At 37.3% G+C, this 19,165-nt stretch overlaps 1 protein-coding gene across 1 annotated transcript; it reads right to left on the minus strand.

The window, feature by feature from the left end:
• Positions 1–379: 379 nt before the first annotated feature.
• LOC123246018 (vomeronasal type-2 receptor 26-like) lies at positions 380–16,826 on the minus strand. Its single transcript, XM_044674983.1, has 7 exons — positions 16,676–16,826; positions 15,771–15,785; positions 13,715–14,031; positions 8,526–9,332; positions 7,539–7,766; positions 6,489–6,612; positions 380–1,281 (listed from the first exon to the last, which is right to left on the minus strand). The coding sequence occupies exons 1-7, from the start codon at positions 16,824–16,826 to the stop codon at positions 380–382; spliced, it is 2,544 nt and encodes an 847-aa protein (XP_044530918.1).
• Between the last annotated feature and the right edge of the window lie 2,339 nt (positions 16,827–19,165).

A 19,165-nucleotide genomic window follows, 5' to 3' on the forward strand; every position in this document is an offset into this window, starting at 1 on the left:
TGAAATTTCAAGGGGTGTAGGTTGACTTGGACCACTATTTGCCCAGGCAGTATCTTAGGGTTTGAATGTTAGAGCTTAGGTTCAGAACCTGTGACAGCAGATGTGGGGTGAGGGGGTGTGACTTGCTCTTGGCTTGCTCTTCTCTCCTTCCTACAGTCTTTTGGTGGCACTGCTCTCCTCTCACCCCAGTGCCCCATATGTTTTCTGCCTAACTTTTGGATTTTTCTTTTCTTGAAATTTGTTTCACTCTGTCTCCTTGTTGGTTCTATCATCCCTGTATTCATTTTATGGTGATATTTTAATCTTTGAGAGAATTCTTGTGGTGATATGCAGTTGCTACTCTAGTTATTCCTCCATCTTGGTTCCACCCCAGGAAGTCTCAGTTTGATTTATTTCTTAGGCATTCCTGAATGTTTTGATCTGGCCTCAGCAAAATCACATGACACTTGGGAATAAAGATGCAGCCCAGTAAACCTGCACTGGAGGCCAGGATGGAGAAGATCTCTACCACCACCATGGCCTTGCCCTTGGTGCTCTGGTATGTGGGCAGAAAAGAGACCCATACACTGCAGAACACTAGCATGCTAAAGGTGATAAACTTGGCTTCATTGAAGGTGTCAGGCAGGCTCCTGGCCAAGAAAGCCATTGTGAAGCTCCCCAATGCTAGGAAGCCAATGTACCCCAAAACACTGTAGAAACCAAAGACAGAGCCCTCATTGCATTCAATGATGATCTGATTGGGTTGGGAATGTGTTTCAGTGTCTGGAAAAGGGGGAGATATTCCTAGCCAGATGCCACAGATAGTCACTTGAATCCCAGAGCAAAGGAATACTATACAGTTGGACACTCTAGGTTGCAGCCATACCTTAATCCTGCTCCCTGGTTTTGTAACCTTGAAGGCCAGAACTACCAGAATGGTTTTTGCTAAAATGGAAGAAACAGCCACAGTGAAGACAAGCCCAAAAGTTGTTTGTCGGAGCAGGCAAGTGGCTGCAGTGGGACGGCCAATGAAGAGCAAGGAGCAGAGGAAACAAAAGGTGAGGGAGATGAGGAGAGTGTAGCTGAGGGTCCGGTTATTGGCTTTGACTATGGATGTATCACGAAACTTCACAAACACCCCGAGAATCAGAGCTGTCAGCACAGAGAAGAAAAGAGCCACACAGACTAGAGTCATTCCCAGAGGTTCTTTGATATCCAGGAAGGTAATTGTTTTGGGGAGGCAGCGATCTCTCTCCTTATTGGGATACTCATCTTCAGGACACTTCATACAATATTTCATATCTGTAGGGGACAAAAAGCATCTCATCATTTTATGTTCAAATCCTCCCTATTCTCAAACCTAGGAAACAGACAAAATAACTTAGGTCAAGCCATTTGGACATAGAGGGTAGAACATGACCCTCAAAACATAATTATAGCCACCTTGGTATAGCCACCAAGGTGATTAAGCCCAGTTTCACTGTGTCCATTACCTTTATAATTTGGAAGATCTAGATCATGCTATTTCTCAACATTCCCCTTTTTCAATTGAAGTAAATGGTTCCTCGATCATATTGCATGTGTGCTCACTGATACTTTCCCAATATTCATTATAATAAAAGTGAAATTTAAGCTAGCACTTATATAGCATATGTATGTGTCAGGTATCTTTCCAAGTACTTTACAATGAATAACTCATTTGATCCTCACACTAGTGTCAGGAGGTAAATGCTATTAGCATTCCCAATTAACAGATGAGATATTGAGGGAACTTCTACTTCTGAAAATGTAATTGCTAATAACTGATAGATTGGTAAAATGAAATTATATTTGTAACTCTTTCCCAGCTTTAAATTACTATTTTAAATATTGTTGTATTTAAAGTATTTGCTGTTCAATCCCTCTTCTAAATATGTTATCAAAATAAAAAAATATTTTCAGCAATGATATCCAAGGGACTCCAGTACAAATACTTATCTTGAAAAAAGTGTCTGTACTTTACTGTCTTTACTCAATCTAGTCCTCTTTCTAATAATAACTTCTCCCTCCAGAAGCTAGAGTCTTTGGTGTATCAGCAACAATTTTTTTTAAACCCTCAACTTCCGCCTTAGAATCAATACTGTGTATAGGTTCCAAGGCAGAAAGCGTGTTTAGGGCTAGGCAATAGGGATTAAGTGACTTGCCCAGGGTCACACAGCTGAGAACTGTCTGAGGCCAGATTTTAATTTAGAACTCTCCAGTCTCTAAGTCTAGCTCTCAGTCCACTAAGCCACTTAGCTGACCTGGCAACAATTTTTGAGTCTGAGTGTTGTTCTATTCTTTCCATAATGAGAATCCATATAGTAATGTGTCACCCTCACTTTTCTCTTGGTATATGGACAAATAATTGTGGCATAGGAAAAGAACTTGTGGGCTCCTAGTATCATAATATTGAGACACATTTGAAGCACACATACACCTTAAAGATAATCTAGTCCATGACCCTCCTTTTATAGTGGAGGAAGCAAAGACCCAACCTAAATGTCTTCCAGGAAGTCAAACAAATAGGATTTTTTAAAGTTTAAAAAAAATGTTTAACCCTTATGTTCATCGATTTGATATTAAGCATCAGTCCCAAAGCAGAATAGTAGAAAGTGCTAGGCAGTTGTGGTTGTGTCTTGTGCCAGGTCACACAACCAGGAAGGGTCTCAGTCAAGATTTGAACCCAGAACCATACATGCCTAACTCTTCATCCACATAACCATCAAGATTCCCTCCATGTTTATTATTGAGGGGAATTCCCTATTGATCTGGTGGAAGTTGAGCATGAGCATTAAACAAACATTTACTACTCTATTATTACAGTAAAATGCCCAGGGAACTTCCTTTTTCCTTTCTCCATCCTCCATTAGAGATAACATTTTTGATAAAAAAAAAAAATATATATATATATATATAATTAAATGTAAAACAATGTCTCCTTTATTTCTATATATCAGTTGTTCCTTCCTTCAGACAACATTTCTGATGCTATATATAATGTCCTCTTGTTTCCACTCATTTGACTTATCATAACTCTTTATAACTCTTTCAATCATAATCATATATCAAATTTGTTTAGGCTTTACTCTATTGATGAACATCCCTTAAATTTCCAGTAAGTTGATGTTACAAAGGCAACTCATATAAATATTTTAGAAAATAAAGAATCTTTTACTTTTTCCATGATTATCTTAGGAAATTTACTTAATAGTGGTATTAGTGGATCAAAAAGTATGCACAGTTTTATAACACTATAATTATAATTCTCCAAAATGGCTGGGTCAGTTCAGAATTCCACCAGTAGCATATTAGTGTCCCCAGTGCTTCTGACAGAAAGTTTGAGGGAAGCGTGTGGATATGTCCCTCAGTACTTCATAGAAGACTGGAATTTTGTGGAGGAGTTGTTCATTTTGAACTATTTAGGACTCCATTTTATGCTGGCCTATTAAATGGAATCGAATCAGACAGCCTTTCCCATTTTTTCTACTGAGAAGGACACATCATTGTTCATCAGAGTTAACTGAAGACTTCCATCCTTTGTAGAAAAGGATTTAAGCCATCGAACAACAAATGGCTGCCTAGGGCACAGGCTTGTGCAGGTTTATGATGATAATCAGCCATTGTCTATTCTGGTTTTTAATGTCCACTCCTGGGCATCTCCACTGTGTGTATCATCACTAGAATTTTCTCTGCTATCACATTTCATTCTTCATCTCTTCAGGCTCACCTGCTATGTATTTGGCTTTCCATTACTGGGATTCAGGGACTAAAATGCTTCTCATTAGGATGACTCACGGCCATAAGCTCTAAGTAACTACGACCACCTAAAGAGATGGCCAAACCATCCTAAGGCTCCCAGGCTCAGATTTTCTTTTAAAAATTGTATCAAAGAATAAATGAACTGATATTAAGTGTCGACTCTGGAAACCTGGTTCTGATACAAAGTCATAGTCCTTTCTTTATATTTAAGTTGGAAATTTCTTTTTTTCTCTTTGACTTGACTTGAAACTGATTTTGATTTGGAACCATGGGCCACTTCCTGTACCACATTACTCTAGAAGCTTACCTGTCACTAGAAAGCCACAGTGACTCTGTGACTATATTTGAGCATTGACAGACTTCTCTATTCTCTATTCAAATAACATCTAAGACCTGTTCTAACTTTCACAGTTTATAATTGTTTTAATAATTAGTGGCATAGAAAGGGGATTTTCCTTGTGAATTTCCTTCCTCAGGGTATCCAGTATAAACAGCTTTTTGGTGGAGACGAAAATTATGTATAGAGATATTAAATAGAGGACCCTGTCTCATATAAAATTATAATCCACTTCCACACAGAACTTTATGTCATACTTGATCACACATCTAAAGGCAACCAAACATAATCTTTCCTTCAAGCATTCACTCATTTCTGTTATTGCTTTGACTATGCCGCCTTACTAGGTTTTGTAGTGGATAGAGTGCTGGGTCTAGAGTCAGGAAATCCTGAGTTTTAAATCTAGCCTCAGACACTTACTATCTGGGTGACCCTGAGCATGTCACCTATTATCTGTCTGTCTGACTTTATATTTAAAAGAAGGAAAATATCTCCAAGAGTTGTTGTAAGGATCAAATGAAATCTTAAGTATAAAGGATAAATACATAGTACATAGAAACTGAGATCTTCACAATGGCCATTATTGTTTTATTATTTTTAATCACAATCCTCCAGATATAGTTTTTCTCCTGAGCTGACCATCCCACCATTCCCCAAATTCAGGCTAAATGTCTCTATCTCTTACTCACCCAAAGTAATAAACTCCCACCTTGAACTTACTTTCTGTGGCTGGACCTCTTTCAGCTGAGAGTACCTTCTTCAGACCCACCTTCATCTACACCATCTTCTGAAGCGTTTATTCAATGACAAACCTTAGACCCTGAATATCTCCGTTTCCTTCTTAATACTTATGTAATCTGCACAAGATCATAGATTGTATAGTAGGGAAATAGGCTTTAAAAGCAGATTTAACCAGTAGATATCATCTGTAACAATCATTTAATTGTAGAAATAAAGGCATTATGGACCACAGAGTGAAGTGACTTGCCCAAAGTCATCCAGATAAAAAGTAGCAGAGATAATATTTGAACTCTAATCCTCTGACCCCATATTAACTATTCTTTTCTCTGATTGCCTTTCAAACATCAGAGACAAGATAGGAAGGACCTATTTAACTTATGCCATTTAAACTTATCACATTACAAATATAGGGAAATGGAAACCAATGGATGTTATGCCATACACAGGATCACATAGCTACTGCATATGTGAAATACAATTTAAATTCAAGGTTTTCCTGACTCCATGTCCAGTGCTCTATCCAGTATACCACAATAGAGCAAATGTACTTTGAAGTGTGTGGATGTAAAAGGAAGGCTAGCAGCACTCCTATGAAGACTTTGTAATGGGGAAAAGGGGGGGTTGGGGTTGAATATTTTAAAAGATTGGTCACCAGGGGGAAAATCCTCAATTAAGGAATAACCTCAAGTCAAAATTGACTTTTATGGAAATTTATTTACAATTTAGAAGAGGAAGAAGAAATAAGGACATAAGAATCTAACACAGTAGGTAAATTGATTCTCTAATTAATCCAGGTAGATCTAATTAACCCAAGCCAAGACAAGGAGGCCTCTCTGGAAAGTAATCTCTCCAGAGTCCAGGAAGGGAGTCCGCTTTTCACTCACCCAATAGTGGCTCCAAAAAGGGAGAAGATCCAAGAGCTGTCTTACCAAATGCAGTTGAAGTGCCAGAGTCCCAGCTCCTCCACGATCCAGATTAAGGAGGAAGAGGGTGTTCATAGGAAGTTTTTGCCACTTTTAAAGACCCTTCTTTATGTCACTCCCTGTTCCTTTCTCCACTTTATGGGAACCAATTATAGTCTTTAGAGTTGCTTAGCACTGCCCAGGGGGGGCAATCAGTTACTTTTGGAGATGTAAAGGACTTTAGTAAGTGGTGTATGAACTCCCCTACTTAACCATTTAGTAATTATGTATTTGCTTCTATTGATTAAATTTAAAAGTGAGAAGGGGAGAGTTAGTTCCATCTTCTCACTAGGTTATTATCCTAAATCTGTTTTTTGCATTATCACTTTGGGCAAGAGACATAAACCCAACAAGTGTCAGCAGTCACATCCCATTCTTTGGTTGTTTCTTGATTAATCAAATGAGAGAGTTGAACTACATGGCTACGGAGGTTCCTTCCACTTTTACATCTATGATCCTACACATTAATCCAGTTGATGATCACGCCTATATTGTGTTGTATAATATGTAAAAGAGACCAAGGATATAAGATGAACAAAGAGAAAGAAAACCATCAGCTCCCCCTTGTGGATGCATATCTTGTTATTCTTTCATTGATGTTCCCATGAATTCTACATGACCTCAAGAGCCAAATACCAATTTTTTGTGTTTTTAGTGGGTTTGTTAGGAAAGGTCATTGAATTCCTTACTAATTTGTTTGGAAATCTCCCCTTCTGAGCATGAAGAACAGTCAAAGCAACAGACCGGTTCTCCCTCCTGTGGGGTTTTCCTGAATCCAGGGCCACAGCTTTCACTGCACACAGCATGAGGAGCCTGAACAGAGAGATGAAAAGAAAATGCTTTGAGGATCTTCACCTTAATAACACATGGGGAAATATATTATTTTTTGAGAATTGTGTCATTTTTTAGCAAAAGCAATGAATCTTATTTTATTAAAGAGATATTGAACTTCTTCCAGGCTTATGAATCAATGAGCATATTTAAGAGAATACCCATTACACATGTGTTCAAGAGATAGAATTTCAATTCCTATTCATCAGGAGCAATGTGACTTTGGCTGAGCTACTGCTCTGCTTTGGGTTTTAGATTCTTTATCTGAAAAAAAGAGATGGTTGGATGGCAAAGGTCTCTTTCAGGTAAAATATTCTATAATTCTATGTGTAATACTAACAATTGTTACAACCCTAATAGTTAAATGAAAGCAGAATAATGATCTAAAATATATACATTAATTGTTTTTCACATATAAGGTAAGGCACTCAGAGTCAAGGCTGTGATGGACTTCATTTTTCAATGGAACACAAAGAATAAATCCCACAGTCTTGGTAAATACAATTTGGCAAAACAAATTGTTTTGGAATATTCAGAAATGCAGCTAATTTTATAAAATAAATTAGCTGAAGTCGTTAGACAAAACTTCAAAAGAATGAATGACTTTGCTTTCGCTGAAGTCAAATAAATGGATATCGTGATAATGCAGATTATGAAATATTACACAGTGTGGGAAAATTGGGTGGACTGACTACTACTATTTTTTTCTTAGTCATCCTAGGAAGAAAATGGAAAGAGGGACTAGAGAAAGATTTTCTCTACAAAATGGCTATGTATGAATTAATAAGAATGGCTAATATTTGTGTAGGATTTTAACCTTAAAAAAAGCTCTTTGTGTATATAACCTAAGAAATGAGATGTGTTTCCATGATTGGAAGCTCTGAATTAAAACTGAAATTGTTTCTGACCTTTGGCTCATTCCAGCCCCACACTATGGTCTCTTTATAAATGGTAAAATCTTGACCATAGGGAGCATTTGGAACAAACTGTCCCACTTTCACCAGAGTTTCGGTCCCATTTTCAAAGAACAAGTACTCCAAAATGTTGTAATGGGCCTCAGAATTTCCTGTATCATCCAAAAAGACTTGGTCACCAGCACTATTGTCAAAGTGGATTTCCTTTAGAAAATTGTGGAGCTGAAAGGGAAGAGAAACATCAGTCACTGTCTAGTGCCAAAAGACAGGGCTCTTACCAAAGTATGCCATATGGCCTATATAGGAGATCCCAATCTTCATGGCCCAAAGTTAGTGCTCTTGTTTGGTGTGAGTAATAAATATCTTGGTTTCTGTAAGAACCAATCTAGACAATAGATTCTGTATTCTATGGAGTATTTTCATATTTTCAGGAGGAAAGACACTGGTTTTTATTTACACTATTAGATTTTAAACAAATGTTGGCTAAAAAGATGTTAATTGAAATCTGAGTTAGAGGTTCCATTCATCCCTACATGGAGTGTTCACAACATCATTCTAGACTGGCAAAGAATTCACAAAGATCTCAAACCCACACCTGACCTAGTCTCATATTAACAATTTGGTTTGTAATCAAGAGTCATCATATCGAAAAGCCATTTAATGAAAAATGTCATTATATTTCATCTTATTTCCTTTACACACTATATCATAACTAGCCACTCTTTTTTGCTATGGCTTGAATTTTATATAATATCTACTGCCTCTCTATTTTTGTCTTGACTACTTCTCAATAGAATGTACTCAATCAACATTTTAGACAAGAAAATTTAGATTAGACATTGTCTCGCTTTTCTTTTGTATTAATTTTGATTAAGTTCACAATGTACATAATTCTTTCCCATAATATCTTATTTTTTGTTTCATTAATGTATAAACTGTACTCAAGACAATAGCTAGTACAGAGGGGGCACTTAATGTTACCTGCCATGGCTGAGGCATCCAGCTTTTTCCGGCTCTTACAGATTCTCTCTCTGATGTCACCAGGAGCATTTCATGGAGTGCTCTGGCCACAGCATGCACAGCATTGTAGATGGTGTAACTCAGACCAGACATTGCCATATCAAAGATGTGCAGAGGAAGAGTTTCCAAGGAGGCATTAGGTGAGCATTCATTTGGCTCCTCATTTTCCAGTTTCTCCAAGTCTTTGAATGCTGAGCACCAGAACTCCTTCAGTAAAGCATCCTCTGGGTATTGGGCAGGGTTCACTGTCCTGAGAAAGGACTTGAAACCAGGAATCTCCTTTGTCATCTGTGAAAATGAAAGCGCTCCATGGAAACTGTGCCCATCATTCCACTGGGGTCTCATGGTGATGTCCCAATGAGAAGTGGTGATCCAGACTTTCTTTAGCATATAATGAAGAATAGGCTGTGAATATCTAAGGATCATGAGTGAATCTGTGTCACCATGAATGATGATGACTCTGACTGAGGATTGTAAGATACGTGGCATGAACATATCCTGAGATTCTGTGTGTCTTCTCTCACTGACTGGGAGCTTCTCAGTGTAGGCCAGGCAGATGTCATACTTGGTCATTTCCCCTCTTATGTTCCAGAGGAATTCTTCACCTCTCATATCATCTGTGGTCACCAGACCTACCCATGTCCATTCGAATTGTACCATTAATTGGACAATACCATGGTGCAGGGAGGAGTCCCTTTGGGCCATCTGGTAGAGAGAAGGAAACTGGGCTTTGTCATTCAAGTTTGAATCAAAAGGTCCATAGCTGATCTAGATGAGAAAGAAACATGGGGCATTTTGGTTTCTGTGCCTTCTATATTGTTGAGCAAATTTCAGCAAAGTATAAATTATGAGTAAATTATGTTGTGTTAGAAGAAAGGTGGTGGATTTAAGAATTCCCTATTTAAATTTACAACAATATCTAAATTAATTTACTTATTTTGTATAAATCCACTAAATAATCTCTTCACACATGTAGAAAAACAATAATTAAATTGATCTGGAAGAAAAAATACCAATAATCTCAAGGGAAACTGTGAAAATAACTAGGAAGGATCTAGTAGTAATATCTCAAACTTTACTGAGAAGTCGTAATCATCGAAATCATTTGATATTATATTATAAATACAGGTTAGTTCATGGAATAGATGAGCTATACAACATATTGAAGTAAAAGATCATGTTACCACAAATTTGGTAACTCTAAAGACTTCAGCTACTAAAGGTAAGAACTTACAATTCACAAGAAGTACTATGAAAACTAGAAAATAGTCTTAGAGTATAAAGTTAATAGTTCAAAAATGAACACCATTTGTCAAGATAACCTGCAAGAAGATGCATACTTTAAACATAAATGTAAATCAAAAAATACCTTTCATATTAGTGGATAATGAAAGTACTCATGACCAATCTCTGATCAATAGTTATAGAAGATAGACTGAGAATTCTGAGAACATAAAATTATAAAGTTTTTGCAGAAACAATAGTAAATCAGGCAAAATTAGAAAAGAAATAGGTAATTGGTAGGATTATCTTTGAAATAAGTTCCTTGAATAAAAGCTTTATTTTCAAGATATCTGAGAAATAGATTCACCACTTTTGGAAGAATAATTATTGCCAAACAGATAAATAATTAAAGGAATAAATAGGTTGTTTAAATGGAAAGTACTGATAATGATCATTACAACTAGAAATGCACATAAAGTAGGGGTGCTTCTAGATGAGTGCCTTGGCTGGCAAAAGTAGTGCTGGTGGCAGTGGGAGAGGGTGGTATGTGGGGTGAGTTGGCTGGGTAGGCCACAATGTTCCATCTGCAGGGACCCATGTGAGCTAAAGGAGGTGATAGGCAGAGGTGCTACTGCTGTGATCGAAGCTGCCCTATGCAAACCCACTAAAAATGAGTAGCAATAAAACAAATCAACTTAGAAAAATGCCTCCTGTCTCTAGACCTGACTCTCAATCCACTAAGCTACCCAGCTGCCCCCTATTTTTCATGAATTTAAAAGAGCTTTAAAAACAAAGGAATAACATCAATGAATAGAAAACTATTTATACCACTTCTTTTTATGGAAAGCAATGAATTACTGTAAGGGTTCCCATCAGTTTGGGAAAAATTGAATGAGGTATATTACAGGAATATAAGGGAATATTATTATTTCAAAATAAATGTTGAATAAGATCATTTCAGAAAAATCCTAAGAAGACTTGTATGAACTTTTGTGAAGTAAAGTACACAATAAATGTAACCTCCTAAGTTAAATGGATGAATACTTACAATAAGCATTACTTGCTTATACTTACAATGACACAATAACATAAATTGCTCTTATTTGAAGAAATATAACACTTAAATAACACTATCTTTAAAAAGATAGGAAAGAAAAATGAAAGGAAATTAAATAAGCCAAAAATATGCTACCTAAAAATATCCCCAGAACCAGATGTGTTCACAAGTGAATTGTTCCAAATATCTGAAGAACAATTTATTCTAATCCTTTATAAACTGTTTGAGAAAATAGGGAAAGGAGTCAAAACTAATTGCTCTTTGATATAAATGTTTTGCTAATACATTAATTAGGAAGAGAGAAAAACAAGAAAGATTATACAACAATTTCCCTAATGAACATTGATACAAATATTTTAAATAAAATATTAGCAAGTATTTTACTGATCAGGAGATCATATACTATAATAGGTGGAAATTATACCAGGAATGAAGGTCTGGTTCAATATTAGGGAATCCAACAGGATAATTGGACACATCAATAACAAAATCTTCAAAAATCACAGTTTTCATCATCATCTTGGTTGTCCTTTCTTATAGTGCAATAGTATTTGATTATATTCAAATACCACCACTTGTTCAGCCATTCCCTATAAGAGGTTCAGCTCTGTATTAACAGGGATTTTGAATGGCATTTTATGGCATCGGATTGATAAGGACAAAAAGAATGATTGAGAACAGTCAGACTAATGGATAGCCTAAAACTGCTCCAATTTGACGTAGAGCATGGGGTTTACTTTATACAGTATTCAAGAACCCATTTCACACAAAGCACAAAGCAATTCACAGATGTACAAGCACTCAAGGTTACAGAGTTACATCATGATTGACATATGACTTACAAAATTTTCTCCCATAAAGATTAAGCCCGGAATGAGACAAGATTCAAGCTTAGGAATGAGCTTCATTTTTTATATAAAAGTTATTTCAGAGAAAAGTTTCTATACTTTAAGAGATGTCTTTAATTAATGAGAGCTTTTAACATATTATAGGGTGGAAAGCACCTGGCTGGATATGAAACTGTCTGACTTGCTTGCTTTTGACCCTGGGCAGTCTGGGAACAGATTCAGAGCCCCCCCCCCCCCAGCTTTTTGCTTAAATTCTGCTTTTCTGTCTTGGAGAAAAACTGTTAGCTCCTTAACTGCCGGTTTACTATACAATGCTTAGAGGCTTTTTATAAAACTTGAGGTTATCTTAGAAACTAAATTAATATGTTTTCAATAATAAAGAGGAGCCATTGGGAGGGGTCTGGCTTTTTATCTCAGATATGCCATCCATCCTCTAACCAGATCCTTTCAGGTCAAATGAGACAATATATGACCCTGTCAGCTACATTAATTTTGATGGGATCCAGATAAAAATACCTATTAGAGACCCTGTATCTCTCAATGGCCTCCAACAATTCCCAAATTGATTAGCATCCCTTCAATTTCCAGTTATTTTCCACCAAAAAAAAAACACAACAAAAAAGGAACAACATAATATAAATATTTTTGTGCAAGTAGTTTCTTTTCCCCTATCTTCTGTCTCTTTGGGATACACGCCTAGGAGTGGTACGATTGGATTAAAAAAGTAGATATATAGACTAAGTAGATATATAGTGACTAAGACTGCTCAGTGACAAAACAGAATTTTCCCAGAATCATGAATCATTTCCAACTGATAAATGGTCAAAAGTCAGGAACAAACAGTTTTCAGAAAAAAGAAATCAAAGGTACTTATAGTCATATAAAAATGCTTTAAATAACTATTGATTACAATACCTGTGAGGTATCACTTCATAGTTCTCAGATTGGCTGTGACAAAAGAGGAACGTGAGAAATGAGAGAGGGAATGTGGTAAAATAGGGACACTAATGCTTATTGATGAAGTTGTCAACTGATCCTACCCTTCTGGAGACTATTTTGAAAAAATGCACAAAGGGGTACAAAATTGTTCATAACTTTTGATTAGCTACATATGTAGATATGATGAGACTTGGCCACTAACTTTATATATAAAGATTATAAATATGGACTTTTATATAGAGGTTAAAGGAGAAGATGTAGATAGGGTAGATTATGAGATTATGACCAGGGGTAACAGGGAGGAGTAAGCGGTCACTTCAAGGGAAAAAGAAAAGTATAGAGGAGTTTAGGGATAGGGAAGTAGTGAGGTTAGTTCTATATCCCAAATATATATATATATTAAAGAGTCTCACTCCAAACTCCTTCTTTTCTATCCTTTCCTTTTTTCTTTTCAAGGCAGCCATTTATTCCTATATGTGACACATTCATAGCATCAAAATCATCTTTGGCTCCTTTTCTTTAATCTCTCTAATATACAGTTAGAAGTCTTGTCACTTCTACATTCATAACATTTCTGCTTTATTAATCCATCACCACCTTCTCTCCTGGCCTTAGGTCTTACATCACCAGTTGACCATTAGACATTATAAACTGAATGTCTTACATATATCTTAAACTCCATAAATCCCAAATTAACCCATTATTCCCCACCCTCAAACTGACCTTTGTTCAACCCTTCCCCTTTTCCTCAATTTCCTATTTCTGTTGAGGATACTAACATCCTTCTAGTCATCTAACTTTAAAATTTTTCATACCACACAACCTGCTGAACTACAAGTCAGGGCATTTGGGATCTCATCTTAGTTTTGCTTCCAAGGACCTGCTTGACCTTGGCAAAGCTGCTGCCCAGTGTCATCTTCAGAGTCTGATGGAGAGAGAGGCAGTTTGTTCAAGCTCATCTCTAGGATGCTTAAGCACACCAAAAATTGAATAATATATTCATTACTAAAGGAATCTCTATGACTCCCAATATTTAATGGTTTGAGAAAAGCACAGAAGGTGATTGACTCAGCATCCCTCACCTGTGGAAACTTGTAGAGCTCCAGCAGGGTCCCCATCTGGACAGACAGAGCTGATGTGGCTCCTCCAATGATAGCCACAGGCTGGTCCTTCCACAAGCAGCTATAGTTAGGGATAAGCTGGCCCTGGCCAGACAGCCACCTCAGGGAGCTCTCCAGGGTTCTCTCATCACTGTGGTAGGCATTATAGACATGGAATCCCAAGGTAGAAATATTGGGTAACAGATTGGAGTCCCTGTTGATCTCCTCCACAGCAAATACCAGGGCCAGGACCTGCTGGTAATTTTTGTGCAGCCACCTGAGGGATAGAGAATAGGAAACTAAGAACAAAATACTCAAATACAATTCATTGGACTCAGTCAAGAAAAAAAAAATTTAGCACTTAATATGCTTCAGATTCTACTTAATGCTGGGGATAAAAAGAAAAGGAACATTCCCTGCCTCAAGGAACTTCTGTTCTAATTGGAGAGACAATATATAATTAAATATCTTTTCACTTCCTAAAGATACTGTCTTGGTTTAAGACAAGCTTAAGAATAAACCTGCAGACTTTTTTCATGAATCTTGATCTTCCCAACTTCTCTTGCTTCTATTCTATATTATCTCAGTGTAAACACTGCCTGGTTTACAATCAAGAAGACCTGAGTTCAAATCCAATTTTGTGACTTTATGCAAGTTAATTAACACCCTGTTTTTCTCAGTTCTCTCATTTGTAAAATGAGCTAGAGAAGTAAATAATAAATCAACCTCTCCATTATTTTTGCCAGAAAAACCTGAAATAGGTTCACAAAAAACTCCAATACAATTAATATCACCAAAAATAACAGCATATTAATTGAGATTATATTCAGGCAGTGTGCATTTCATATGAAAATGTTATCTCCTTCATTAAAGTATAAATTTCTGGTAAGTTGGAATGGTTAATTTCTTGGTGCTGATTTCTTCTCAGCTGACCCTAGGACAGTGCCTGGTAAACAATAGAGCTGAATAAATATTTGAATAATTGATTCTTCAGTCAAATCATTCCCATATTCTTGTTCCTTTCCATTACAATTTGGATTGGAAGGCATTTTATCCCCATGAAAAACCACTTCCCTGCCTTTATTTACAATTCAAAGTGAAGGTTTTTCAGGAACTTTTTTTTAAAACCCTCACCTTCCATCTTGGAGTCAATACTGTGTATCGGCTCCAAGGCAGAAGAGTGATAAGGGTAGGCAATGGGGGTCAAGTGACTTGCCCAGGGTCACACAGCTGGGAAGTGTCTGAGGCCAGATTTAAACCTAGGACCTCCCATCTCTAGGGCTGGCTCTCAATCCACTGAGCTACCCAGCTGCCCCCTTTTTCAGGAACTTTTTAAAAACTCATCAGGTGTGGAGGGAGCAGGACCCACCACCCTCAGCTCTCAACCAGGATCAATTCTGAGAAGGAAGTGAAAAATATACTTAGAAATAAGAAGTGTTAGGGTTCAAATGGGTGGCCACCAAAGGAACACATGAGACAATGCAATCAAAGCAGGAGAAAGCTTTATTACCAGTGCGCACTGGGGGAACTCAACAAGAGAGTCCCAAGTGGTGCATTCAGAGGAGGGAATATATACGTTTCAGGGCCTGGGAGACAGGTACAGGTGTCCTGGCGCTTGACAATAGCCAAACATTCCTTAGTGGGAGTGTTGATCTCTCCAGATACCGTGGAAACCTTACTGTTTGGGGTTCGGGGTTAGGAGTTAGAGCTACTCTATTAAGGGAGTAGTGGTACTGTTCGATAGAGCATGATGCTGTCAAGTTATGAGCCAAATTATGAGCTATGAGTCTCTGGTAGCTACCCTGCTCAACAGAGCATAGTGTTGTCAAGCTATGAACTATGAGTCTCTATTTTCTGGCTACTACAGAAGGAGAATATAAAAAGAGAGTCAAATAGTATAATGTGATGTAATCGAGACTGTTTCCCTATTTTTACAGTTGACTGAAGATAAATTCAGTAAGCAAAGAAAGACAGATGATTGGGGAAAATAGGAAACAGAGATGATAATGGATAAAGAGATAGAAGGGTAGAGACAGACATGCAGAAAGAGAAGCTCATAAGAGAATGCCCAGTCATGCCTTGGCTATTTTTCAATAGTTAAAATAATAGTTTTTAGAAAATAATAGTTAATAGATAAAAGTTTTAGCCAAGATTTTCCCATTCTCACTCAGCTCACATCTCCTAGCCATGTACATCTCTTAACTCTAGAACTCCTGAGCTAATTCACCATGACACTGCTGGAGCACAAACATCCCTGGAGAAGGATCTGGATTTGGAAAGTCAAAACTCTGGTTCCTGAGGCCATATTCTTGTCCATTTCTCTTTTGATTTTGAATTTTGACATATTAAATAATTGCTATGTTTCCATAGTTTTCCAGAAGCAGTAAAGGAAGAAGAAAAATTTTAATTCAGCCATCCAGAGAGCTGTCAGTATTGCATGAGGCCTGAACATGACAGAAGATACTAATGAAGCACCACCCCCAAACCCTAGGAGTTCGGTGCAATTTTACATGGAAAGAAATCGAGTTCCAGAGAACTTAATAATGTTAATAATAGTTAGTAGTTATAAAGTTAGTAAAATACTTTACATATGTGATCTCAGTTGAGCTTCACAAAAGCCCTGGGAGCGGGGGTTGATGCTATTATCTCTACTTTATAGTGGGGGAATTGAGGCTCACTGCTGTTCACATCATTCTTTAAGATTTACAAAATGCTTTCCATACAAAATCTCATTAGATCAACCAAAAGGCACTGCCAGCTGGTTGAATCAAACACCTAGATCTTTCAGAGATCCCAGAGAAAATGTGAGAGAAAACATAATGAAGCCCCTGCTCTCAGCATTATTTGCAAACATCACAATGCTAAAGAGAACTTTATGAGATAATCAGGCAGGCACTTACTTGTAATCTTTACAACTCTTGTCAGGATGTCTTTGAAAGAGACCTTCTCCTATGACATTACTCACTTCTACAGAATGCATGGGGAGAAAGCTCCCAATAACTAGGTCTCCATCCCTGGAAAGGCTGGGACTGGTTTTTAGGAAACAAAGAGGCTTCTCTGTCTTGTGCACAGAAGGTGAGAGCTGTAGAAGCATTACCAGGAGGACAGGAATCACACAGGAAATTTTTCTCTGAATTGTGGGCAGCATCTCTGTGAAAATCAGTTTAAGGCCCAAGCCTAGAGGTAGTCAATTAGTGGTTAGCCTAGACAAACGTCACCTACTTGGGTCTAGTCATGATGGAGAATGTCCAGCATCTGAAAAATCACCTCTGAGTGCCAAGACCTATTCAATGTGCCTACAGAAACACAAATGAATATCAGACAGGTGTTTGCTTAGGGGAGTGATGGAAGGGGTGGAGTATTTAAACATCACTGTTTCTTAGATTAGAAATTTTCTTAATGTTCTTGTTTTTAAGAGTAGACAGATGCCTGCCTTTTCCCTGACATCAGTCTTCATTTTCAGCCATGGAGAAGCTCTTGGGACCATCTCTACCTGAGGCATCTCCACCTCTGTCATTTAGACCAACAGGAGAACCAAAATAGAAAGGGAAAAATATGTTTTTGAATCTCTTTCTCTGTTTCTGGTAAAGCTCCTAGGACCAAAGAAACTCTGAGTTAATTAAGAAGTTTGCTTTATCTGTTTATAATGTTTCTTCCTCCTCAGCTGGTGACTCATTGGTGTCCCTGTACCAGCAAGTGGCCCTATGGATTCTGGGGCTGACACATGCTATTATATCATGTATAATTCTTTCTGAAATGATTCTGGGCTTCAGGCAGAAGTCACTGTGAAGTGACAAGATCAGAAACTCTCAGCTATAACAGGACTAGATGCTACAAGACCCATAGTCTTAATGAACACATGTGTAATAACACAAATAAGAAAAACAATGATACTTGCAAAACACTGTATATATTATCTCATTTGATCCTCAAAAAAGACCTTTAATGGAGGGAATATTATTGCTCCCATTTCATGGATGAGGAAGTATTCACATAGCTAATAAGTGTTTGTGTAATATTTGAACTGATGTTTTCCTGATTCAAAGTTTAATGGTATTAACCTTGATACACCCTATAACCCTCCTGTGCTAACTTTGGACAATACAATCCAAGACTGATACTATTTTGAGTGCAGAGTAATCTCTTCTAGATGCTGTCTTTGTCCATGAATCATTTACCTGTCCTTTTCACTTCCTATTTGCACTGTCCCATCACAATAATTGAGTAGTAAAGACATAACAGAATATCAGAAGTTAAAAGTCCCTCTGAGGTCATCAGATCCAGCCCATAGTCAGGACCAGAAGCCTACATTTACAATGGTTCCTCCAAAAACATTTTATTGACCCCAATATCCCATGACATAAGCAACTGTCCAAGAGAAGTGACAAATCCATGAGGATTTTAGAATTATAAGGGACTTCAGAAGGGATTTAGTCTAATCCACATTTAAAAGAGAAATCAAGATTCCCAGTCTCCTATATAACCTCTTTCACCAATTAAAAACTCATTGATGGACATGTTACTACCTCCTGGGATAATTCATTGCATTTTGAATCAACTCTGGAATCTACATCTCTGCTACCTTTGACCATTTGTCTTCTTCAACCTTTTCATATCCAATCTTCAAACACTTGAAGATATCTTTAATCTCCACCTAAATATTTTCTTTTCCAGAATTACCTTTCTCATTTCCTTTAATCAGTGTATGTATAATTTAAAACCCCTCAATATATTAGTCTTCCTCCAAGACTACAAGTCTTACTCCAAGTCTTTCTCCAAGACTTACTCCAAGACTTTCAGATTTCCTGAAATGAAGGGACACTATAGTAGGAAGGCCACTGGAGATTCACTTGGATTCAGCTTGTATCTGATTTGCATATTTTGCCAGCAAAACCCTTTACATGACCTCATTTAAGCTCCAACCAGCCATTGAGGAAGTTACTACTATGGGGATCAGAGCAGATAAGTGACTTGGTCTTCAAGTGCTGTAGTTTTTTTCTCTTTGATTCCAAAACCAGCATCTTTTCCATTTACCCACCCCATACTCCAACAAACTGAGAAGGCTGTTTATTAAGGATCAACTAGGTACAACCTCTGTGCTAATAAGAAAAGGGAAAAGAAAGATTACAGCTAGGCCATGCTCTTAAGGAACTCACAGCCCAAAAGATAGATAATATGCAAATAAATATATGTAAGAAAGGCATATGTAGAATAAACCAGATGAATTGGAGCTTATCAAGAAGTACTAGATTGTAGGTTTAATGCTCATAGGCTAGGGAAAGAATTTTTGTAGAAGATGGGATTTTAACTGAGGCATGAAAGAAGCTAGAGAAGTCAAAAGGTAAAGATGAAAGGAAGAGATTCCAAGTATGGGGGACATTTAGCAAAAATTATTTGAGTCAGGAAATGTATTATCATATATAAGGAACAGTA

This window comes from Gracilinanus agilis, chromosome 1, assembly GCF_016433145.1.
Source record: "Gracilinanus agilis isolate LMUSP501 chromosome 1, AgileGrace, whole genome shotgun sequence".
In the NCBI taxonomy this organism is placed as follows: Eukaryota; Metazoa; Chordata; class Mammalia; order Didelphimorphia; family Didelphidae; genus Gracilinanus; species Gracilinanus agilis.

Coding starts and splice junctions, on each gene's coding strand:
- LOC123246018 (XM_044674983.1), bottom strand. CDS start 16,826: ATGCTTCTACAGCTCTCACCTTCTGTGCACAAGACAGAGAAGCCTCTT. Junction 7,767..8,525: donor GGATGCCTCAGCCATGGCAG/GTAACATTAAGT, acceptor CTTCCCTTTCAG/CTCCACAATTTTCTAAAGGA. Junction 1,282..6,488: donor GGAGATTTCCAAACAAATTA/GTAAGGAATTCA, acceptor TGTCCCCTACAG/ATATGAAATATTGTATGAAG.